General features: G+C 37.3%; 1 protein-coding gene across 1 annotated transcript; it reads left to right on the plus strand.

Moving 5' to 3' along the window:
- Nucleotides 1-216: 216 nt before the first annotated feature.
- On the plus strand, nt 217-24976 carry mrpl13 (mitochondrial ribosomal protein L13). Its single transcript, XM_067393349.1, has 7 exons — nt 217-334; nt 2678-2801; nt 6491-6584; nt 6826-6886; nt 11236-11322; nt 11968-12089; nt 24825-24976. Exons 1-7 carry the CDS (start codon nt 308-310, stop codon nt 24847-24849), a joined length of 540 nt encoding a protein of 179 aa, XP_067249450.1. The 5' UTR covers nt 217-307; the 3' UTR covers nt 24850-24976.
- Nucleotides 24977-25369: the final 393 nt, after the last annotated feature.

Below are 25369 nucleotides of genomic sequence, written 5' to 3' on the forward strand. Positions count from 1 at the left end.
CGGACGTTTCAAGATGACGCTGCGATGACGCGCGCGCTACCAAAAAATACAGTCGGTAGGAACAGATTGAAACACGCATATAAATAACAACACGTGGTGATGGTGGTGAATTAAATTATATATTATATAACGTTAATTATATATTTATCGTTATTTAAGTTACTCAAGCAAAATATAATACTTTATCTGAGAGCGTAAATGTAAGGCTACAGAAAAAAGGAACGACATATTTTACCGCCTTGTTGGGGGGGGACGTAAATTGCTGCTGTACCATTACAGCCACATTGAGGTCAAATGCTTATTTAAAATGTCTAGTTTTTCAAGATCAGCCCAGGTAAGGTGTTATTGCTTTCTGTCATACTTGTCGCTGTCTTTTATAAAGATACTACGCTGTCAGCCGATGCCTAAATGCTTCTTGAATAGAAAGCGTGATCTTTCCATTGAGCTTATGCGCTAGCAAGCTTATGGTCAAAGAATTGAGATGTGTGCATAATGTACAGTTGTGGCCAGAATTATTAGCCCCCTTCATAAATATGATCAAAGATGACTCTAAAATGAATCTTCATTGTTTATCCTTTTGATCTTTAATTTATAAAATTAGCAAAAATCTAACCTTTCATTGAATACATAACATTATGAAATAAATGTTTTTCTCCAAAACACGTTGCCTACAATTATTAGCACCCTTTTATTCAATACTTTCTGCAACCTCCTTTTGCCAAGAGAACAGCTCTGAGTCTTCTTCTATGACGCCTGATGAGTTTGGAGAACACCTGACAAGAGATCAGAGATCATTCCTTCAAACAGAATCTCTCCAGATCCTTCAGATTCCAGCTCCATGTTGGTGCTTCTTCTGTTCAGTTCACTCCACTCATTTTCTTTTGGGGTTCAGGTCAGGGGACTGAGATGGCCATGGCAGAAGCTTCATTTTGTGCTCAGTGACACATTTTTGTGCTGGTTTTGATGTTTGTTTTGGATCATTGTCCCGACGGATGATCCAACCATAGCCCATTATAAGATTTCTAGCAGAAGCGGTCAGGTTTTGATTTTTTATCTGTTGGTATATGATAGAATCCATGATACGATATATCTGAAGATGTCCAGGACCTCCAGCAGAAAAATAGGCCCACAACATTAAAGATCCAGCAATATATTTAACCGTGGGCATGGGGTACTTTTTATCCATGTGTGCACCAAAACCATCTGGTGGGTTTGCTGCCAAGAAGCTCTTGTTTTAGTTTCATCTGACCATAGAAGCCGGTCCTGTTTGAAGTTCCAGTCTTGTCTGACAACTGAATATGCTGGAGATTGTTTCTGGATGAGAGCAGAGGATTTTTCTTGAAACCCTCCCGAACAACTTATGGGGATGTAGGTGCTTTTGATAATTTTTTTTAGGCTTTCTGAGATTCAAGACTCAACTAATCTCTGCAGTTTTCCAGCTGTGATCCTTGGAGAGTCTTTGGCCACTTAAACATTCCTCCTCACTGCGCATTAGGATGATTTAGACACACGTCCTCTTCAAGGCAGATTTGTAACTTCGTTAGTTAATTGGAACTTCTTAATTATTGCCCTGATAGTGGAAATGGGGATTTTCAATGCTTCAGCTATTTTCTTACAGCCACTTTCTATTTTGTGAAGCCCAACAATCTTTTGCTGCACATCAGAAATATATTCTTTGGTTTTACTCATTGTGATCAATGATTAAGGGAATTTGGTCTTTGTGTTTCCTCATGTTTATACTCCTGTGGAACAGGAAGTCATGGCTGGACAATTTCATGTTCATGATCACCCCGGTGAGCTAAAAAAAAATGATGAATGGGAATATGAATGGGAATATACTTCTGAGATATTTTACTCATAAAAAATTCTAGGGGTGCTAATAATTGTGGGTAACATGTTTTGGAGAAAAACATTTATTTTTCTCCCACTTTCAATTCTTTTCCTTCAATGAAAGGTTAGATTTTTGCTAATTTTATGAATTAAAGATCAAAAGGATAAACAATGCATATTTATTTTTAGAGTCATCTTTGATCATATTTATGAAGGGGGCTAATAATTCTGGCCACAACTGTATAATGTCTGCACCTGTGTGCATGGATTTATTTGGATAGAATAACAAATATTTGTTTTTGGAAATTAGTGAAGGTAGATTAGTGTGATAAATGTGCTATAATGGATCAGTTAACAGGTTAAGGAGACTTATTCTGACTTATTATTGACTTGACTAACTGACCTGTCATTAACTTGGGTAAAGTTGGTTTTATATTCGCACATTCGGACATCCGTATTCAATAGCCTTGTTAATCACACTACATTGGACATTCAGTGGACATTCACAAGTAAATATGCCTTTAAAACAATACTTGCCTATTTTGATCGACTGTGAAAAATTTTGTAAGTTGACAATCGTTGGTTGTCAATGTCATGCCGCTGCTTAAAATTCGCAAACATTAATTCATTGCACATTTATTGGAAAGTCTGAATTTATCAGAAGTCCGAATGTGTGAATATAAAACCAACTTTACCCAAGTCTGTCATTCTGCATAAAATGTAGATGTAAAATATAGACATCCACGGACAATAGATGTCGTACGGATTAATAGCATGATCTTATTTCCTTTGAACTATTATTATTATTAGCTATTACGAACTATTTTTTTTCTCTTTTTCCCATAAGCAATGGGCGACCTTTGCAAGATCCTGGTTCCTAATAGACGCTAGGATGCAGCCTCCAGGAAAGATTGCCTCTATGTGCTCAGTGCGGCTTCAAGGGAAACATAAACCCATTTACCATCCGCTGAGTGAGTAAATGTGATTACTAAAACAAATTAAGGTCTCTCTCTTTACTTCCCACCTCAGGTAGAACATGGCAGTGCTGATTCATTGATATCTGTGTAGAATGTGTAGTAGCCCAATGGCCACAAGATGGAAGTAAACGATCACGGTTTAAAATAGTAGCAGTCTGTGCAACCAAAACATGCAGTGAGAAACTAATATACTTATTTTATTTAGAATTAGTTAACTTTGTATTTCCATTATAATTTTAGTTAAAGCTCTAGTCATTTTTTGTATTCAAATATGTCTATGTAGTTTTTATTATTTTTTTTTTTTTATTCCAGTTTTAGTTATTTTAGTACTTTTATTTCATTTAAGGTCATATTTTTAGTTAACTGTAATAACACTGGAGTCTAGTGTATATTTACCTATCTCTCTATCTTTATTTTAGTTAACATCATATCTTCATATGTTTGTTTAAGCTGTGCTCTTTCTGTATAGTCTAAATGGGATATTTTATGTTAGGAAATAATTTTTGTCTTAACAGGCACAGACTAACTATGATGATCATTATAAGTTATACAACATATTAGATCTACCATGAAAGGCTGAATCTTTAATCAGAATGTAAAGTAGAGTAAACATGCTGCAAAATTATACTCCGAAGCTGACGGCTGTGATCAGGATTTATTCTCATAAATTCCTGACAGGAATTACAGTTCTTCCCTTCTAAATGTGAAAAGCTGCTAGTGTGGCAGCTAATTCCAGAGAGATGTAAGGTGTCATGACTTCTGAACCCGACAGGCTCTGGAATTGATACATTAGTCTGGAGCTGCACGTTGTATGTGCCTGCAGCTCACTCGCAGGCGAGAACACCCTCCTCCGACCCTGCTGATGGTGCTTCCTTCCTGAGACATGCTGGGAGTTTTTAATGAAACTCTCACTCTCTGATAGATGAATGAGCATAACAGGCCAAGAGATGAAAATTCCAGGCTGTGCAGATATTCTGCCAGGCAGCCAAGCCGGAGGAGGGTTTTCATTTACCTGGTTTAAAGGAATAGCTTTTATTATTTTTATATTTTTGTCCAGAAATGCTTTCGGTTGCTCAGTTACCTGTGCACATGTTAAATAACAATTCAGTGTTACATTGGATTCATGTTTTTAGCTCATTTCAACAACAGGGATGTTCACATTAAGAGATGTCCTATAAGGTTGCTGCAATTGGATGGGAGATTTTAGGTCTTGGCTCAAGGACCCAATCATTCCAAATAAATTATTGGGTATTAATTCCACTATGAATGTCATGATACAAAAATGCTACAATATTCAATGTTAGACAAAAACCAGTATGTGAGGACTGCTATTTGCTTTTAGAACTGCCTTAATACTTTGTGGCATAGATTCAGCAAGTTGCTGCAGATTTTTCCACTGCACATCCATGATGCAAATCTCTTGGTCCCTCACATCCCAAAGGTGCTCTATTGGATTGAGATCTGGTGACTGTGGAGGTTATTTGAGAATAGTACTAATTATCATTTTCAAGAAACCAGTTTGAGATGATTTGAGCTGTGTGACAGGGCACATTATCCTGCTGGAAGTAGCCATCAGAAGATGGTACACTGTGGTCGTAAAAGGATGGACATGGTCAGAAACAGTACTCAGGTCGGCTGTGGTGTTTAAACGGTGCTCAGTTGGTACTAAGAGGCTCAATGTGTGCCAAGAAAATACCCATTACACCATTACAACACCACCACCAGCCTGAACCATTGAAACAAGGCAGGATGGATCCATGCTTTCATGTTGTTTATGCCAAATTCTGAAACTACCATCTGAATGTTGCAGTAGAAATTGAGGCTCATCAGACCAAGCAATGTTTTTCTAATCTTCCATCGTCCTATTTTGGTGAGCCCGTGTGAAATGTAGGCTCAGTTTCATGTTCTTAGCTGACAGCAGTGGCACCAGTGTGGTCTTCTGCTGCTGTAGCCCATCTGCTTCAAAGTTTGACGTGTTGTGCATTCAGAGTTGCTCTTCTGCAGACCTCATTTGTAACAAGTAGTTATTTGAGTGACGGATACTGTTCTATCAGCTCAAACCAGTCTAGTCATTCTCCTCTATCCTCTAGCATCAACAAGGTATTTTTGCTCTAGGGTTTCTTTGAAAACTTTAGAGATGTTTGTTTGTTTGTGAAAATCCCAGCAGATCAACAGTTTCTGAAATACTCTGACCAGCCTGTCTGGGACCAACAAACAAGCCACATTCAAAAAGTCACTTAAATCACCTTTCTTTCCCATTCTGAGGCTCAGTTTGAACTTCAGCAGATCATCTTGACCATGTCTACCTGCCTAAATGCATTGAGTTGCTGCCATATGATTGGCTGATAAGATATTTGTGTTAACAAAATGTTGAATGTGTGTACTCAATGAAGTGGCCGGTTGACAAAATTTACAAAAACAATGCAATATATATATACCGATCAGGCATAACATTATGACCACCTTCCTAATATTGTGTTGGTCCCCCTTTTGCTGCAAAAACAGCCCTGACCCGTCGAGGCATGAACTCCAATAGAGCCCTGAAGGTGTGCTGTGGTATCTGGCACAAAGATGTTACCAGCAGATCCTTTAAGTCCTGTAAGTTGAGAGGTGGGGCCTCCATGGATTGGACTTGTTTGTTCAGCAAATCCCACAGATGATCGATTGGATTGAGATCTGGGGAATTTGGAGGCCAAGTCAACACCTTAAACTAGTTGTTGTGCTCCTCAAACCATTCCTGAACCATTTTTGCTTTGTGGCAGGGCACATTATCCTGCTGAAAGAAAGCACAGCCACTATGAAAGAGTGTACATGGTCTGCAACAATGCTTAGCTAGGCGGTACATGTCAAAGTAACATCCACATGGATGGCAGGACCCAAGGTTTCCCAGCAGAACATTGCCCAAAGCATCACACTGCCTCCGCCGGCTTGCCTTCTTCCCATAGTGCATCCTGGTGCCATGTGTTCCCCAGGTAAGCGACGCACACGCACCCGGCCATCCATGTGATGTAAAAGAAAACATGATTCATCAGACCAGGCCACCTTCTTCCATTGCTCTGTGGTCCAGTTCTGATGCTTGTATGCCCACTGTTGGTTCTCTCGACGGTGGACAGGGGTCAGCATGGGCACCCTGACTGGTCTGCAGCTATGCAGCTCCATACACAACAAACTGTGATTCACACCTTTCTATCAGAACCAGCATTAACTTCTTAAGCAATCTGAGTTACAGGAGCTCGTCTGTTGGATCAGACCACACAGGCCAGCCTTCGTGCATCAATGAGCCTTGGCCGCCCATGACCCTGACGCTGATTCACCACTGTACCTTCCTTGGACCATTTTTGATCGATACTGACCACTGCAGACCGGGAACACACCACAAGAGCTGCAGTTTTGGAAATACTCTGACCCAGTCATCTAGCCATCACTATTTGGCCCTTGTCAAACTTGCTCAAATCTTTATGCTTGCCCATTTTTTTTTACTTTTTGACCATGTTATCTTGTTTAATTTTTGTCAATTTTGTTGTTGGAAAAATAATAATTATAGTATATATTATTTGTATTTACTTAGTAGCAAAGAACCAGTACTTTTGACACCATTAAATTCCACTTTCCTCAGCAGGGGCTAATATCAAGAGTTCAAGCTGAATGTGCAGATTTATCACATACATATGTCTTGTTCCCAGGTGATATTGGAGATCATGTGGTGGTCATGAACACCAGACAAATCGCCTTCTCTGGAAATAAATGGGAACAGAAAGTGTATTCGTCTCACACTGGGTAAACATAGCCCTCTCTCTCATATGCTTTTTTTTTATAATCTTTCATTTATGCCCTGCTCTCGGCTGTTTTTTCTTTGTGCTGACAAAGAGAAAAAAGAAAAGGAAATTTGAGATCGGAACCACATGATTTACTGTATGCATGGTGCATGTAATAGAAACAATATGCTGCTTTCCAAAATGTTTAAACTGTGACTTACAGGTCTGATTTGTAAAACTAAAGATCTGCTTTCATCCCACAGTTACCCTGGATCATTTAAACAGCTCACCGCAGCCCAAATGCACAAAAAAGACCCAACAGCTGTGAGTATTCTTCTCTAAATGTGGCTTTTGAACCGGACGTTTCTCTGTGACAAATTCAGTTTCGCAGTTATTTCTCCAATAACCGCATCCCCATGTCACTCACAAACCTGCCAATGGTACAAACATGTTCATAATTTGATTCAAATTGCTTGCACCTTGGAGGGAGGTGAAAATCGACTTCATTTATTAATTTATGTAAATTATGCCCAAATGTTTCTTTTAATAATTTCAGATAGTGGCAGTTGCAGAGCAAAATATTCTCTCACAATCAGCATGACACACATTTGAATAATAAATGCAGCACAAACCCCATATTGCTCAGTTCTCCATCATTCTTTCAGTGCTTATCTCTCCTACTATTTTCCCAGTCTTTCCTTCACCCAACTAAGAAATGGTTTTCTCTCTCAAAGTCAGAGAGATTTTAATGTGCTCTTTCAAGACTCAAACACCTCTACATTATTAAAACAGCAGTCTTTCCTGGCCTGTCTGCTTCTAATATACACCTCTACAAGTGTCACCTGCCACTGACACGCATGGATTGAAAAAACACCCTCTCTCTCAACCTGCGCTGTGATTCACACCCTTGTGTTTTTGGAGAATAACAAATCTCGGGCAGCTTTAAGTCTTCTTGTTATATTCTTGTGTTGAATGAGGTTGGCACTCGATGAAGCCGAAGTGCTCTGTATACTGTAAAATCTCAAGTTATAAATATAACAAGTATTATTTCATTATGCTTTACAAGAAAATACTATTTCAGTCCTACTACTACAAAATGTATTGTTTATTTAGATGTTACTTGTCATTTCTTTGTAATTGTAAAATTTACTAGCATTTTTTTTTTTTTTTTTTATGATGATATTTCAAGAGATGTGGCATAGTGGTTATCGCACATTTTTTCGGACACATGCAGGTGATAAAAACACGCTACGTCTCACATACAGGTATGAAATTTGGTAGACCCCTCTAAAGCCCAGAACACACCAAGCCAACTGTCAGCCGTCAGGCAGTTTTTGTTCGTCGGCCAACTAAGTTTTCTCAGTGTGTTCCGCACCGTTGGCTGACGTTGGTCCTCGATGCCTTTTTTTTCGGCCGATTCGAAATGTTGAATCGCCGGCGGAGCTCGTCGGTCCGTCAGGCCATCTGATCATTCTGATTGGCTGATTGCCACCTGCTGGTTCGGAAAGGCATTTCATCTCACACAGTCGCAGAACTGATGTGCTACTTGGCCGTCGGGCGTCTAGCGTCGGTTTGGTGTGTCAGGGCAACTTTGGACACAGACGCTGCCGACGTGAGCCAACCTCGCAGTTTGCTTTCTTCGCCACTTGTTCGTCGGCATCGGCTTGATGTGTTCCTGCCTTAACAGCCCAGTGTCTACAAAAAAATCCCTGGGTGCAAAGTCTGAAAACGCAACAGGAAGTGAAATATTTAGAATTTTCTCTGCAAAATTTGTGCAGTTTTTGCCATTTCCAGTCGTTTTACTTTAACAAACTCCTCCCAGAGATTTTATCAGATAAACATCATATTTGGTCAGTCTAATCTAAAGGCCTTTGAGACTTTAAATTGCGCTTTTCGCTGAAGGGCATGTCCGTGGCGGCCTGGCAAAATTCGATGTTTCGCCATGAAACAGAAAGTTGTTGTAACTCTGGCATACAATGTCCGATCTGCTCCAAACTTCAGGTTTGATAATAGTCTTGGCCTGGAGACATCTACATGGCAATATTCAGTTAGTCAAAGCGCCACCTGTTGGCAGCAGGAAGTGTGGCACATCTACATGACTTTGCCATATTTCTCCTGTATTTACTCGCTTACCGTGCGTTCACACCGCCGCCAGCGAGAGCGTCAACATTCGCCTTGGCCGCCCTGACAACAACGCTGTACCGTTCGTTCAAACCGCCGCTGGCGGGAGGGTCACAGTAAATGACAAGTTGTGGCAACCAATTGGAATCCTCTCAAGCGAGGACCTCTACATTCTGATTGGTTGCCGCCAAACCGCATCATAGCTCATTACCATAAAGTTGACTAGATTTCAACTCTCCTCGACGCTCTCGCCGGAGCTCGTCTCCGGCTCTCATTGAAAATGAATGACTTTGACGCTCTCGCCGCCGGCGGTGGGAACACACGGTTACATGCATGTCGCCCACTGTTCACTGTTTTCCTAAGGCCAACGGGTGGCGGTGAGCCCGGGTGCAAGGGCCCTTTCATCGCTGTTTGCAGCTTTAATATTAAAAGTATTTTTCACCACTGTAGCAGGGAAAAGTATTTTATTCATACTGGATGTAGGCTCAAAGGTGCACTTGTCTACAACACCTAAGAGAGACATGCCAATTAAAAACAAGAAACAGTTGATTTGTACAGAGAACAATCACATGTTTATTTTCTAAAGTCGAAATAAAACTGAACACCTCAATATTGCAATCAACACAACCTCTTAAACGTATATAGACACTCAAGAGCATAAAGACACTCAAAAAGAGCATAAGTAAAGCAATATCCTTCAAAATCTCTTTAATATGATGGACAAATAATATAATGTTAGGTAAAATTAAATAGTCACTTGTACAGTTGCCAGTACATTTCTTACATTTTTTTTTTTTTTTTTTTTTTCAACTTTAGGGAGATGCAGAGTGCATATCCCATCTTTCTCTGCTGTCGTTCACCTATTTAAAGTAACCTTGACCGTAACTTTCCACAGTGACAGACAGTAGGAGCCCATCCATAGTCCAGGCACGCAAGCTGCTGACCCTGAGTGGGTTTTCTTCTGTGGGCCGCAACTGATAACGCACCTGAAGAAGTGTAGTCGTGTGTAGGTGCTGTGCTGTGGCCCAGAAAAGGCAAACTCAAATTCAGCCTGCTGCCGCCCTCCATGCTCTCCAGCGCTCTGCTCATTCTCTGTCATTAACAAGATGAATGCTTGACTTGGGCTGAGTTATTCCAGTCAAGGGGGGAATGTATCAGGGATAATTGTGGATAATGATCAGAGGAAGGTGACGGAGTTGTGAAGAGCGATTACTCCCTCAGACAGCTTTCATCCATCAAACATCTACCATTCAGAAGAGAGCAAAAAAAAATCCTTGATTAATATCTTAATGAAAGAATGATGGGCTTGGGTTGGTGTATTGTGGATGGTTGGATGACGTGTTAAAAATGGCCACTCGCTTGTGTATTCATTTGGTGTGGTGGCGAAGGGACTGATCTATATATTTTAACCAGGGGAGTGGCTGCATTTGCTTAGAATATTTTTACTTCTTAGTTGTGTAAAAATAACACCTCACAAACACATCATGTATTTATACCCCTTAATTTTTCACATTTTGTTATGCTGCAGCCTTATGCTAACCTGGTTTAAATTACTTTTTTTACACTCTGTACACCATAATGACAAAGCAAAAAAAGAGGGGGAAAAAATAGATTTGTGATAACTTAGCAAATTTAGTAAATATAGCTGTGAGCAACAATTATCGGGGCCAAACACAAAAAAACACAGTGAGTTATGCAAGCATGGCTGGGAGCTTCAGAGCAACTTCAACAATGAGTTATTAAAGACATTTTTAGATTATTTTAGCAAAAATGGCTAAATTCACAAATGCAATTATGATTAAATTGCTTATCACTCTTGACCAATAGGTGGCGCTGTTACCAAATTCATGGTGTGAGCAGACAATGGCATACAAATTTTGATGTCATTAGGCTTGTTCGACATGCATCAGCACTGCGCAGACCGATGGGTGAATGACATCAAAGTACAGCAAGAGCGATTGGAGAGCATACAACTCCTAATGAATTTTCTTCTTTTTTTTTCTTTTTTTTTTTCAGAAAATTCAAAATGGTGGAATTCATTTTTTTTTTTTATGATGGAAAATGCAATTGAATCGTCTTGAGCCAAGGAATCAGAGGAAAAATACTTTTGTTTCTAGCCCCTGTGGTTCAAAAGTTACTTCATAAACATGAGGGCAAATTTGGCGCTAGAGGGTTTGAGTTAGAGACTCCAAATTTGCTATTGTGAAAGTTCAGACTGTCCTCTTTCTTTGTGTTAAATTTAATAACTTTCCCGCAAGCAGTTCTATGGGCTGCCATAGACTTCCAGAGTGGAATAATAAAATAAATTGTTACCAATCAGTTTTTTGCTTTGCCATTTTGTGTGTGTATTGTGTGTATATAAATCATTTTCTTTAATAAAAAAAAAAAAAAAAACCTCACAGATTAAATACAGATTTTATGTGTATAATGATTTTATTTAATTATTTATTTTGTTTTGAGAATGAAAAGGCAGAAATCTCCACATGTATTCTTTAGAGAGAAATTGACTAAAGTCGTGGCCAAATCTCTGGCCTGCCTTTTTTGTTCCACAGATCATTAAACTTGCTGTTTACGGGATGCTTCCCAAAAACCTCACCAGAAGGACCATGATGCAACGGCTTCACCTCTTTCCAGATGATGTAAGCTCTCAGTTGATGCTCTGATTTATGTTCATTGATGCACTGTCCAAAGCTTGACATGTTTGGGAAGGAGAAACATTTCAGCAGGTTTGATGAATGTTTCAGTGAAGGATGCAATGTACCCGATTAAGATGCTACATAATGCAACAATTACATCATCATTAATCCATATTAATCCAGAAGTTACATATCTATATCTATATATAAAATATATATATATATATATATTAGATAGATATATAGATATATAGATATATAGATATAGATAGATATATATAGATATAGATATATATAGATATAGATATAGATATAGATATGTAACTTCTGGATATATATATATATATATATATATATATATATATATATATATATATATATATATATATATATATATAATATATATATTAGAAATCTGTTAAAAAGCCTCCTAAGGTTTGGTTAAATTACAGAAAGTAGTAAATTCCTAAAGTCACGTGCGAGTCTTCGTTAATCGGCAAGATTGTTTCTGTAATTGATTTTTAGAACCCTATAGTGGAGGTTAGATAGGATCCAGTCCTGTCTCTGATTTGTAGTTCTGCAGTCATCTTTCATTACAGCAGTGTGTGTGCAATAATAAAAGTATCTTCACTGTGTGTCTCATGTTAGGTCCTTCCTGAGGATATTCTGAAGAACCTGACAGAGGAACTTCCTCAACCCAGAGAGATTCCTCGCAAGCTCAGCGAGTACACGCAGGAGGAACGGGACACTTTCCCCATGCTTTGGACCCCGTGAGTTTGTTTTTAGTTTTTCTTAGCCCCTTTGTTTCTGCTCTACCATATTTCCTTGGTGCTTCTGAAGAGCATGAATCAAAGTTGGGTTAGGTTTAGAGCATAGCCGAGGTGTCGTCCTGTGCAGATGGACTCCTGAGGGGAAAATGAGGGTGGCTGGCAGTGAGGTCGTAAAGAATGGATGTTTAATAATCCATTTGTGAAGCTGCACTTTTCTGGATGGCTGCTCTGCCGGTCCCCACACTGCAGACATCCAATCAGATTTATGAGTTGAGGCACAGGCCAGCCAATCATATAACACCTCTGAGGTCACAGTGGGAAACCTTCTTTTGCACACAAATTTTTTACAATTGTTTAACTACTTGTCTTATAATATAGTAGACTGGCAGTTTTTTTTTTAAGAAGAATATTGTTTTCCAACCTTTTTTAGTTTGTACCCCCAATCAACAAGATTAAAGGGTTAGTTCACCCAAAAATGAAAATTCGTTGATCTTCAGAACACAAATTAAGATATTTTAGTTTAAATCCGATGGCTCCGTGAGGCCTCCATAGGGAGCAATGACATTTCCTCTCTCAAGATCCATAAAGGTACTAAAAACATATTTAAATCGGTTCATGTGAGAACAGTGGTTCAATATTAATATTATAAAGCGAGAGAATATTTTTGGTGCGCCAAAAAACCAAAATAACGACTTATTTAGTGATGGCCGATTTCAAAACACTGCTTCAGGAAGCATCGGATAATAAATTAATCAGTGTATCGAATATGCTGATCGGAGTCATGTGATTTCAGACGTTTGGCAGTTTGACACTCGATCTGAATCATGATTCGACACACTGATTATGCTCTGAAGCTTCATGAAGCAGTGTTTTGAAATTGGCCATCACTATATAAGTCGTTATTTTGTTTTTTTGGCGCACTAAAAATATTCTCGTCAATTTATAATATTAATATTGAACCACTGTACTCACATGAACTGATTTAAATATGTTTTTAGTACCTTTATGGATTTTGAGAGAGGAAATGTCATTGCTCCCTATGGAGGCCTCATGGAGCCGTTGGATTTCAACTAAAATATCTTAATTTGTGTTCTGAAGATCAATAAAAGTCTTACGGGTGTGGAACGGCATGAGGGTGAGTAATAAATGACAGAATTTTCATTTTTTGGTGAACTATCCCTTTAAAGTACCTCTTTATTGACACAAGTATTATTCTGGATATCATTATCTATTATAATTCAATATTATTAAAATGTAATTATACATGCTGTTCAAAAGTTTGGGGTCAGTATTATATATTTGTTAAAGAAATGAATACGCTTATTCATTATTAAGGATGCATTAAATTAATCAGAAGTAACAATAAACATATTTATAATGATTTAAAAGATTTCTATTTCAAAGAATTGATAATAATAATAAATGTTTCTTGAGCAGCAAATCTGAATTTCTGAAGGATCATGTGACACTGATAACTGAAGTAATGATGCTGAAAATTCAGTTCAGCCATCACAGCAATAAATTACATTGTAAAATGTATTCAAATTTAAATTGTAATAATATTCACAATATAATCATTTTTACTGTATTTTTGATCAAATAAATGCAGCCTTGGCGAGCATAAGAGACATGAAAAACATGAAAAAATCTTATTTATTCCAAATTATTGACTGCTAGAGTATCATTTATTCATTTTTTTTGTTTAACTAAGCAAAAATATTTTTCAAATATCAAGATCAAGTACCCCCTGGTTTACATATACACATGAAGAAAAAACAAACTTGTTTTAGAGGTCAAGTGCTTTGTTTAACATACATGCCACCTGAGATACTTTTTTTCTGCCTTGTTTGGCAGCACACATGAGATCCTCAAAGACGTTTTATATCACTTTAGATTGTCACCACTGCTGTACTGCTGTTAAACACCTCATAAACTCTTTACATCTGTTCAGATTGTCTCCCAACTATAGACTGTAAAGTTTCTCATCCTGAGTATTTCATTGATCCAGCACATCTTCCCCTGGCGGATATTACTTCTGTTCTTGATAGACAAAATTTTTGGCATAGGAACACAATTTTCTAGGCATCCCAGCCTTTTTAATGGTTTGTGTTTTTCCAAATGATATTGTGTAACTGAAAAGGGCATTGCGCTTCCTGTGGCCTTTATTGAACCTTTATGTGGATAGCATAGGTGACTTATGATTTCATTATAATCGTTATCACACAAGTATGGTCAGATGAACCTCAAGGTATGAAATTAAATGGGTTTTATAGCTCCTGCAGATGATATTGAGATTTGAAAACTGCAGTCTCACTGTGGGAAGTATAAAACGGTCAGAATCAAATGCTAACGGTGTGATGTGGCCCAGGGCTGCTGTGAGGAACTTTGAGCTTATTTTACACTCTCTGATATTCTGTAGATTTGATATTACTTTAGTGTTAAATCACTGAAAGCTGAAATGCAAGTGATTGTACACTCTTCCTCTGTCAGATTTCAGTGTTTTCCACAGGATTTTGAGAGACTGTGGGGGTGGACCTCAGTCCCTCTAGGAGGGGGGTCTAGGGCAGTGGACAATTTTGTATATGTTAAAGTTAAATTCATCAATCTGGTACACTTTGAGAGTTCAAAATTAAGAACTCCAACCAGTGTGCAAATTGAAAATTGAACAAAGAAAAAAAAAAAAAAAGTTGGTGAATTGACTTGTATGTACCTGAACTTGAAGGGGACCCATTATGAAAAAAATCATTTTTACATGGTGTTTAAACACAAATGTGTTTCAGCAGTGTGTGTACACAACCACCCTATAATGATAAACATCCACACACTCCTTTTTTTTAAGCCCCATAAATCTTCAACACTCTCATAGAACAAGCCATTTTCATTTTCTGAGCAATGTGACATCATATTGCTTAGGCCCCACCCACAGTTGAAGCGCAATAAGACATGAAAGAGAACTTGGTTTAATACTCACGGGACACGCCGTCTGACATCAAGCTTCCTGTGCGCCTACATTTAATCTACTATGTCAAACAAAATTATTTATTTTCTCATGTAAGTAAGCAATCAAACCATGTTATACATTCTATGTTGATGCATTTAACAGAAGAAAAGATGAGAACGTGCATCCGTTGCATAAACAATACAAAACTTTTGCCTAAATCATGTGAACAATCTGCCCATATAGGCTATTTTGAACAAATGTGCATAAATCACACCATAGGCTGTGCAGACGCTTGGGTGTCTCCATAAATTACATGAACATATAGCCTAATGCGAGCCTTTACTGTCATATAATATCAGGGATATTTTAGCAAATTCACTCTGCATTTAAATGCGGTTGTGGCATGGCGGGCCGCCACAGTCTGGTTAATGGGAATGGAAAATGGGAAAAGCTGTATTTTAAAGGTAAGCAGTGTTACAGTATTTCAAAGGCAGTTTGTTGTGCCAAAAGATGTACACTGGAATGTATACTGTATGTTGCTTGGCAAAAGGCAGAGTGCTATTACTCTTCCAAGCGACTTATTTTCACCTGACAAATGATGAGCGATGATAACATTTTCAAGTACACATACCCTTACTGTTTATATGCACATTATTTGATCTTTCCTGATGTGCGCAGTGGTGTTTTTGGCATGAATTAACTACTCCAAACATTAAAGCGGCTCTTTTGCCTTGGTTTGAAACTCACTGTATGTGTTTTCCATGTACTGAACTCTTGTTATTTAACTATGCCAATATAAATTTAATTTTTAATTCTAGGGCACCTTTAATTTTTTTAACTGCCTATTTTGAGGCATAATTAGAAATGCGTTGATTCATGCTGCGGCCCCTTTAAATTGCGCGCTCTCCACCCCCTCCTAAGCTCTCGACTCTATCACTGCATAAACAAAGTTCACACAGTCCCTCAAAATGGATCTTTACAAAGTGTTCATCATGCAGCATGTCTAATCGCATAAGTATGGTATTTATTTGGATGTTTACATTTGATTCTGAATGAGTTTGAGGCTGTGCTCTGTGGCTAACGGCTAATGCTACACTGTTGGAGAGATTTATAAAGAATGAAGATGTGTTTATGAATTATACAGACTGCAAGTGTTTAAAAATGAAAATAGTGACGGCTCTCTCGTCTCAGTAAGAAACGATGGTAACTTTAACCACATTTAACAGTATATTAGCAACATGCTAACGAAACATTTAGAAAGACAATTTACAAATATCACTAAAAATATCATGATGTCATGGATCATGTCAGTTATTATCGCTCCATCTGCCATTTTTCGCTGTTTTCCTTGCTTGCTTACCTAGTCTGTTGATTCAGCTGTGCACAGATCCAGACGTTCTGCCCTTGTGTAATGCCTCAATCATGGGCTGGCATATGCAAATATTGGGGGCGTACATATTAATGAGCCCGACTGTTACGTAACAGTCGGTGTTATGTTGAGATTCGCCTGTTCTTCGGAGGTCTTTTAATCAAATGAGATTTATATAAGAAGGAGGAAACAATGGAGTTTGAGACTCACTGTATGTCATTTCCATGTACTGAACTCTTGTTATTCAACTATGCCGAGGTAAATTCAATTTTTCCATTCGATGGCACCTTTAAAACAATTCTTATATGTTTGTTTACACAGACTTAAAGCCACTTAAAGGTGGAATAATGCAATTTGCCTCAATATATTACACAACAGTAGTAATATACAGTAGAATACATTTATATACTTTATAACACATTTTATTTTATAAAATACCACTGGCAAAACTCAAAATGTTGTCATATGACCAACCAGTAAGAAACTACACCAGGTTTCCAGAAATCTCAGTTGAAGGTTGCATGTGGTTGAGTGACTAAGGTGACCTTTTGCAGTGTAATTGTACATTTTAGGTACCGAGCAATATTAACAACATTTACTTATATCGAGTTTGGTTTAAGTTTAGGTGTGTGTAATTATGCAAAATTTACTGTTATGTTACATGTACTTACTGTAATAACAAGGACCCTGATGAGAATCAGTTATTCAAGAACCAGACTACACTGGTTGTACTGTATGGCATATGATTCATTAAAAAGACCCAGTTCATTAGAATTAATTGTTCATTAATCGGACCACATTAGGTGCTTAATCTGCTTTTGATGCACTAAAAAAAGCCAGCTCAACAGAATCAATTGTTCAGGAATCGGACTACTGCAATTGCTTTATTTGCTTTTGATTCATTAAATAGAACCGGCTCATAAGAATCAGTTGTTCGGGAGTCAGATTTCTCTGGTTGCACTGTATGCTTTTGATTCACTAAAAAGAACTGGCTCATAAAAATCTAATGTGGCTACTGTGTTGCACTAAATTCATTAGTGGTTTTGCTGCGCTGTTCAGAATGTATCACTAGAAAGAATGCATATGCAAAAGCCATGAAATGGTTATTTGGTTCATTATTTATTTATTTTTTTTAATGCCCTATTCTAATGTTGTATTTGCATATTACCTGAATTGTATACAGTGTCATACAAAGTTGTTTGCAGTTGTGACTCCATCAAAAAGGGTGAGGTTTTGTTTTGATATCATCTTTCCCAGATTGTGCTTTCTTTTTGACCCTGCTTCAGTCCTGATGACTGTTATTTGAGGTTCTGGTTCAAATGTATATGTGGTCGTTCTTCATGGGGTCATTGTGTGGTGTGCAGAATTCATATCCCTCTCTAACAAACACTGAGGCGACCGGCTGTGTCTCTTTATGCCTATATGGCTGGTTTTGTTTATCTCCATTGTATTATTTCACACAATCTGGTCCCTCCTGAGGAGCCACATGGAGCGTGTAATTAAAACATATCAGTGGGAAGAAGACGACATTGTGATAATGTGACGGGCAGATCTCCTGTAATTAAATTGGAGTAAAGCAAGGTGAAGTTTGTTTGATTGGCTTAAGTTTGACCACAGATGATAGAAATATGACATTAAAACTTAATTCAGCATTTATAGGGCATTAACTGGGCGGAAGTTTAATGTGTCCCTAGGCCATAGACTATTTAAAAAAAAAAAAAAAAAAAAGGATGACATGTCTCCACTTACTTCCATTGTAGAAAACTGAAGCCAAAATAACAGTCATTCGGAGCCCGAGTCTCAATCGTAAGCACAACTGTCAATCATGGCGTTACAGCCCGTTTTTATACAGTAGCATCAATAACTACTGGAAAAAAGAAAACTTGAATATATATCAATGTGATAAGAACTCTCTAAAATGACAGAAACCATCTTCTGAAAACAATGATTTGATATCTAATTTGATTATTTTACATGGAGAAGGCGGGGCTTATGACCTATAACAGCAGTCAGCCAATAGGGGTGATCAAAAAGTTTTGGCTTCACATTTCAGGACATGTGCGGCACACTTGCCCTAAGGCTCAAATATTTTGGAAGGCATTGCTTTATTTAATGTGGCCGAACCACAGCTCTCTCCTACTGTGCCAAGAGATCTGAGAGTCTAACCTTACTTGACCTTTCATGCATCTCTCTCTCTCTCTCTCTCTTTCTGTGTACACTGTTCCTTTATGATTGTAGATAAATATAAAAACCTTAAATCGTGTCATTTACATATGTCGGGATAAATGCACAGTTCCCAAACTGCTGACCACGTCTCAATCATTTTATTTAAAGGGATAGTTCAGCCAATAATTAAAATTCTGTCATCATTTACTCACCCTCAAGTTGTTCCAAACCTGTTTGAATTTCTGTCTTCTGCTGAACACAAAAGAAGATATTTGAAGAATGTCGGTCACCAATCAGGCCCATGGCCCCGTTGACTTCCATTGTATGGAATAAAAAAAATCAATGGGGCCCATCAACTGTTTGGTTACTGACATTCTTCAAAATATTTTTGTGTTCAGCAGAACAAAGAAATTTATACAGGTTTGGAACAACTGGAGGTTGAGTAAATGATGACAGAACTATCCCTTTAAGTGTTATTATATTTTATTATATTGTTATTAACTATGTATTATATTTTATACAACAGTTCTGTCTGGTTCTCGAATCTGATTGGCTGATAGCCATGCGATTTTTTTTTTTTCTTTTTTTTTCTCAGTGATAACAGCACTCCTACTGCCTTTTCACCGTTTGTATCACTCCGCTTGAAGTGACAGTCATGGCGGCCGATCAAATCAACCGTAATTGTTACAAAACTACTTCTTGTACCACGAACTGTAGTTTTAATAGTTTTTTAGGCGAGAATGTAGTTGTTTAGACCTGAAATATGTGACTCATATTTAATAACGGAGCCCATTTTACAATTTGTTTTGACGTTTTCGGAGATGCGAGCTCGAGTGCGTCAGCGGCCATTCAGTGCTTCTGTAACCGCCGAGAACAGCTTCATCTCGGCCAGTGCCTCGGGGATTTGCCGCTGGCTCTTATAGTGGTTAAACATGGGACATAATTCAATTTGAGTACATAGAACGGGCAATCTTTGGTCTTATTAATCTATTATTTTATATCTATTAGAGCAAGTCGAATTGTACTATATTAAATTTGATAAAAATAAACGTTACGTTACATCCTTATATAGCACAACTAGACGGGACATATCAGACTCTTCTCCGCTTCAAATATGTAAAACATTAAACTTTATAAACATATGTTTTTTTGAGTAAAGAAAACACTTTACAGTTTTTTTTTTTTTTTCAAACATCAGATCTTTATTTACCTTTGCATTGCACAGAGATGTCCAAACTGCGTTCGCACTTCATTCACGAGGTGAGGCGGATTAATGAGGCTTGATTGACAGTTTGAGGATCCAATGGAGTTAGTAGGTTTTGTCACAAGCTCTTTAAAATCCTTTTCATTCGTTAAATATTTGTAAAACCCACATACCAGCGTAAATGGTGACCTATTTTTTTTTTAGAACTAGTGCTTTATGTTTGACTGAACTGTACAATTGTGCTTATTTGTTGTTTAATAAATATTATTTTATATAAATATGTCCATTAAGTAATATGGATTGAGTGAACATTACATTAATACGCCATTAGATGGCGGCAACACTATACAGGAGAATTAGTCAGTGAGTCACAAGAGACTTTTAAATTGAAAGGAACTTTTGCAAAAGGAAGTTGTTTTAGTGCTGTGGTGTTATGGATGGAAAATTCCCAAGGATAAAAAAAAGAACAAATACAAAGATCGCTTACCTCAGCGGACATTCAAACGGACTTGTATAAAGGATGTAATATTATGGACATCGACTTGAAGAATGAATGTAATGCAATATACCAGACACAGGTAATAGCCTACTCTCTCTCTCTCTCTAATACTGTAGAAAATTCTATGTGTTTCAATGAAGCGACTCAACGTTCCGTCGTTACTAGTTCTAAAGTGACGTTTTAGAGTTAGTAACGGAGGCTTGGTTCAACTGTCAAATTGAGATTTGAATACGTGGCGGAAGGAAGTAGTGCTGCACGAAAGAGGGTTTTAAAAACACTCCGTTGTTGTTCTTATTTATTTACACACTCGTGCCGTCGAACTGTTGTATAAACGCAATATCACACTCGTAGCCGTGCGATATGGCTGTATATCAGCACGCTGTGATTACCTACGGCACTCAGCCTGGAATACGGACGAATCACAGCGTGCTGATATACTGCCATATCGCACGGCTACAAGTGTGATATTGCTCATTTAAATAACCCTTTTAATTATATAGAATGTTCAGCATTCAGAATTTAACTGTCAGTGACAACATCTGAATTCCAATTGGTCTAATTCTTGTAACTATTTGTATCCTGGATTGTGATTGGTCATTCCGTCTTTGCATATATTTATTTATTGGTCTAGCTGCCTAACTAGATGCAGTGCTGAGTAAAACCGCAGTCACACTAGACTTAAGCCTGCAAAATTTCTACAGACACTGCAATGGTTGTAATATGACATCAAGCAAAGCATTGATGAGTGTTTGTATGAAGTGGTTAAGCGATACCCACTACTCTATTATTTGGAAACTGGATAAAAGCTAAACTTTTTAGTCGCATGTGTTGAGGGCCTGTTTTTGCGCACAATATACTTTGAAAGGCTATGCGTTCGGCTTTGGGCTTGATGGAAAAAGAAGCCAGCATCTTGAGATGCGTTTATAAAAGTTGAACTTCATTAACTCAACAATGCGTTTTAAAATCGAGAAGTGCGATAGAAATACAATTTAAAAGCAGCGATGCGAAATGCAAAAAAAAAAAAGTGTTCTGTGTGAACTTGCCTTTGTGTTAATTACTGTTTGCAACAGTGGCTCTTCATTTACGCAGAACTAAAGTCTAAACTTGAGATTAACTAAAACTTTCACACAATTCTTTTGCTGCCTTTTAAGTACCAGTATTTCCTTCAGAAAATGTAAATCCACTTGTTTTCATTCTCTTGTAATAGAGCTGCTCTAATGGGAAATTTGGCTCCCAGCACGCAATTGGTTTAGAGTTCAGTCAACAGTGAGATGTCGTCTGAAAATAATGAAAGCTTCCATTATTGTTGTACTCTCGGAAATGATTTAACTTCTGAATTAGCAGGTGGCATGGTAATGGCTAGTTTACATTAATTACAAGGACTTTCAATCAAAACATTACTATAAGTTCAGCATGAAATTGAGTTTCTAATTGATTATTGATCTCAGCTGTCCCGTTCAAGGTCAGTGTCTTGCATTCGTATGTATGTGTGCAGCAAGCCCTTTACTGGAGCGGTCAAATATGTGACTCAAGAAAAACCTGATTCTTAGTATCTTGACTAAAAAATACAACACATTCTCAGACACAGAATTCATGCAGTCATATGAAATACCAATAGTTGACATTTACAATTTATTTATCGACTGGATCGGATCTTTGTTTGAATCACAATATCCAGATTTTCTGAAGTTCCTGTTGTTTTACCACAGTACAGCACAAATATGCTGTTTTGTATGTGTGCTGGTGCCTCGACAGACGGCACAAACGCGAGTCTGATATCATCCAGATCTTTATGTTCCTCAGACAATGTTTGCTATGTATTATCTTCTAGTACCTAGAAGAGCAATCCTCTCAGGTCTCTCTCTAAAATTGGAAATGTTTAAAACATCTCATACATCAGATGAATGTTGTCTTATTCTTGTAGGTTGCAGTTCATACTTCATGTAGCTCTGAACTGACAGCGTCATAAAAAGATGATTTCATTCACCTTCATTTCTTTCATTTTTTAATTGTTAATATAAAAAAAACAGGATATTTCCCTGTAATTTCCCCCATTTTTCATTCATTATTTAACATTTTTAATTTTAATTCATTTTTAAATGCAATTCTCAGTAAACTTTCTTTTAATCACTTGTGTAAGTGGATGTAAGGACCTAAAAATGGTTAGTACTTTTAAACATATTGTTAAAACTGATGGCTGGCAGGCTATTGGATATAGTCTGATTGTACCAGATTACCTATTTATAAAATATCTGAAGTTATATATAGCCTAAATTCACAGACATATGCCTTTTTTTTTTCTCTCTCCATTATGATTCAAACTGCAAAATGCCCTTCAGTGTTGGAAATGGTAACATCAGCAGTGATCAGATGCCATCCTGAGGCAGTGGTTAGGATGATGACAAGGTGACACTGTTGTCATGGTGATGGATGTTTCTCTGAGTGAGACCCTTAATGTGGGTCAGTGTCATTACTCTGCAGGCCCCCGGGCCCCTGACCCCTCTGTCTCTGTTTGGGACTGTCTCTGACTTGGCAACGACAGGGTGGTGAATTTTCAACCTTCAGATGAATTTTCCTCAGTACCAGATGGCATACTTATGTGTGACATCATGAATACAATACCATTCTAAAGTTTGGAATCTGTAAGAGATTTTTTTTTTTTTTTTATGTTTTTGAAAGAAGTCTCTTCTGCTCACCAAAAATATGAAACGGTAATATTGTGAAATATTATTACAATTTAAAATAATTTTCCTTTTTTTTTTTTTTCTTTTCTTTTTTTAATTCAGGATTCTTTAAAGAATAAAATGTTTAAAACATCAGCATTTATTTGAAATAGAAATCTTTTGTAACATTATAAATGTCTTTAATACTTTTATACAGCAAGGACACATTATTTTTTGCAAAAGTGACAGTAAAGGTGCAATATGTAAGATTTTTTGCAGTAAAATATCCAAAAACCACTAGGCCAGAGTTGAATATTTTGTTTACTTGAGTACTTGCAATATCCCAAATGTTTGCAACTATTTGTAAATCGTGAGGGAAAATTGCAACTTTAACCAAGGCTCTGGGAGGTGTGAGGAGTCGCCTGTCAATTGCGTCATACCCACGTTATCATCTGTTTTTATTTTGTAGAAACCATGGAAACACGAAAGACGCTTTGTTTTAATAGACAAGGGAACAACTGTTTTGATATATTTATAGACAGACAACTAATTGTTGTTATATAGCTCAACACGTTTAGTTTTATTGTTTAAATCTAATTTTGTTTTTCTTTTTTTTCTTTTTTTTTTGAGTATCATGCCTCAGAGAAAAACACTATTTTGTGAAGTAGCTAACATAGCATAATCAGATGCAGCTTTATTTTTAGTAACATGAATACAGCATTTTCTCCATCATACAATATGTTTTAAAATTAATTCCATGGCATTTATCAACACAAGCCATCCAGTATTTAATATGATATTTTAAAATCAATCTAGCTTACTTCAGTATCTCAAACAAGTGTCTCACAGCAGCCGCCGAGTGAACGCACAGAGTAACATTTTCAACACACTCAAATGTATCTAATATGATAAACAGAGCTGCGTTACCTCATACTCATGACCAGAAAAGTGGAAGCGGCGCCGGCGACTGTGGCATAATAAAAGTTCAGCTGCTCATGAGACGCGTGTTGCGCTATCGCACCAGCGGCCTCTTTCAGCTCCCACAACACCCGGCCCTGCTCTGCTTCATACTACAGTAACGTTATTAATCGCATCTATGAACATGATTTCTTCCCGATTTTTTTTTTTTTTTTTCCACCAGCTGTGAGGTGAAGGCCATGTCCCAAGATTCTGCACTCAAACTTGCCATCAAGCTACGCCTTTTTTTTTTAATAGGCCTCTAACGACCTCTAGCGGACAGAAATCTTACATATTGCACCATTAATTTATCTGAAATTCTTATTGACCCCATACTTTTAAATGGTAGTGTACAGTTAAATAAATATATATTTAAAAAAACAAATTAAAAATCATGATTTTTTTTTTTTTATTATTATTAAAGACAGAAAACCATTTAAAAAACCTTTGACAGTCAATTTAAAAATACAGTTTCTAACAATAAGACTGAAGTTGTAATCAGTTGAGAGGAAGCACTATAGGATGTTATGTCAAGTTATACATGGTCTCTCTCCCAGCATTCTTAAATTGCTCTGTCAAGTGAGCACATTTTATTTATTTATTTATGCATGAAATAAGGGTATAGTTATCTAAATGGGGAAACTTTTTAATTAAAATCTAATACTGGAGGAAACAAATTGCTATATTCAGTAATTAATTCCTTTTACTTCCAGTTTGAAAAGTCAGAGAAGCGACCCATGCAATTAAAAGACTACAAACCTACACTGAGTTAACTGCGATCATGTATTTGTTAAAATCAGTCTGGAAGGTTTCATTTCCTGTTTTGCCATTAGCAACCATTTGTTACTGCTCTTAGTGTAGTCTTTAATATCTCTCAATCTTCATAGTATAATAATGAATATTAAGTTGACTTTTCTGTCTATTGTGTGTTCACAGGCCAGAAGACTACAAGATGAAATGAACGTCATAATGCAGTTTCAAGGATCTTGTCTTCATTTGTCCAGGAGTTTGGGAATGTCTTTTTTTTTTTAAATATATTGTTAATGTGAAATAAATTATGTCTCAAAATGATAAAAATAAACAGTTCATTTGTCAACTTTTGGTTGTGTTTGATATTTAAGCACAAACCCATAACATACCTAATAGAGATTAATTTTTTGACTATATTTATCTAAACCTGGGCCAAAGCAGAGAGGTAGTGGAACTGCAGCCCAATTCATTTAGTCGTGACTCTGTAGTAATAGAGCTCAGATTCTTTGGGCTTTACTTGTTCCGCAAATGGCTTTAGCAGCCTCTCTGAAGCCTGATCCAGCTCTAATTCAACTGCCGTTTCGGCCTTAATTAACTTCATATGGCTCTATAAGCCCTTTCTGATGCTACTTCAGCCTTTTTGAAGTCTGCATAACTTATAAAAAAAACATTGTGTTGGGATGGAAATGAAACGCCCTTGTTAGCCTCTGGTGTCTTTTGCGATGTTAAAT

Source organism: Chanodichthys erythropterus, chromosome 2 (assembly GCF_024489055.1).
Source record: "Chanodichthys erythropterus isolate Z2021 chromosome 2, ASM2448905v1, whole genome shotgun sequence".
Classification (NCBI taxonomy): domain Eukaryota; kingdom Metazoa; phylum Chordata; class Actinopteri; order Cypriniformes; family Xenocyprididae; genus Chanodichthys; species Chanodichthys erythropterus.

Bases quoted from the DNA above. Each gene is read 5' to 3' on its own strand.
- mrpl13 (XM_067393349.1), top strand. From the start codon at position 308: ATGTCTAGTTTTTCAAGATCAGCCCAG. The intron at 2,802-6,490 runs GTGAGTAAATGT...TCTTGTTCCCAG, and splicing joins ACCCATTTACCATCCGCTGA to GTGATATTGGAGATCATGTG. The intron at 11,323-11,967 runs GTAAGCTCTCAG...GTCTCATGTTAG, and splicing joins TTCACCTCTTTCCAGATGAT to GTCCTTCCTGAGGATATTCT.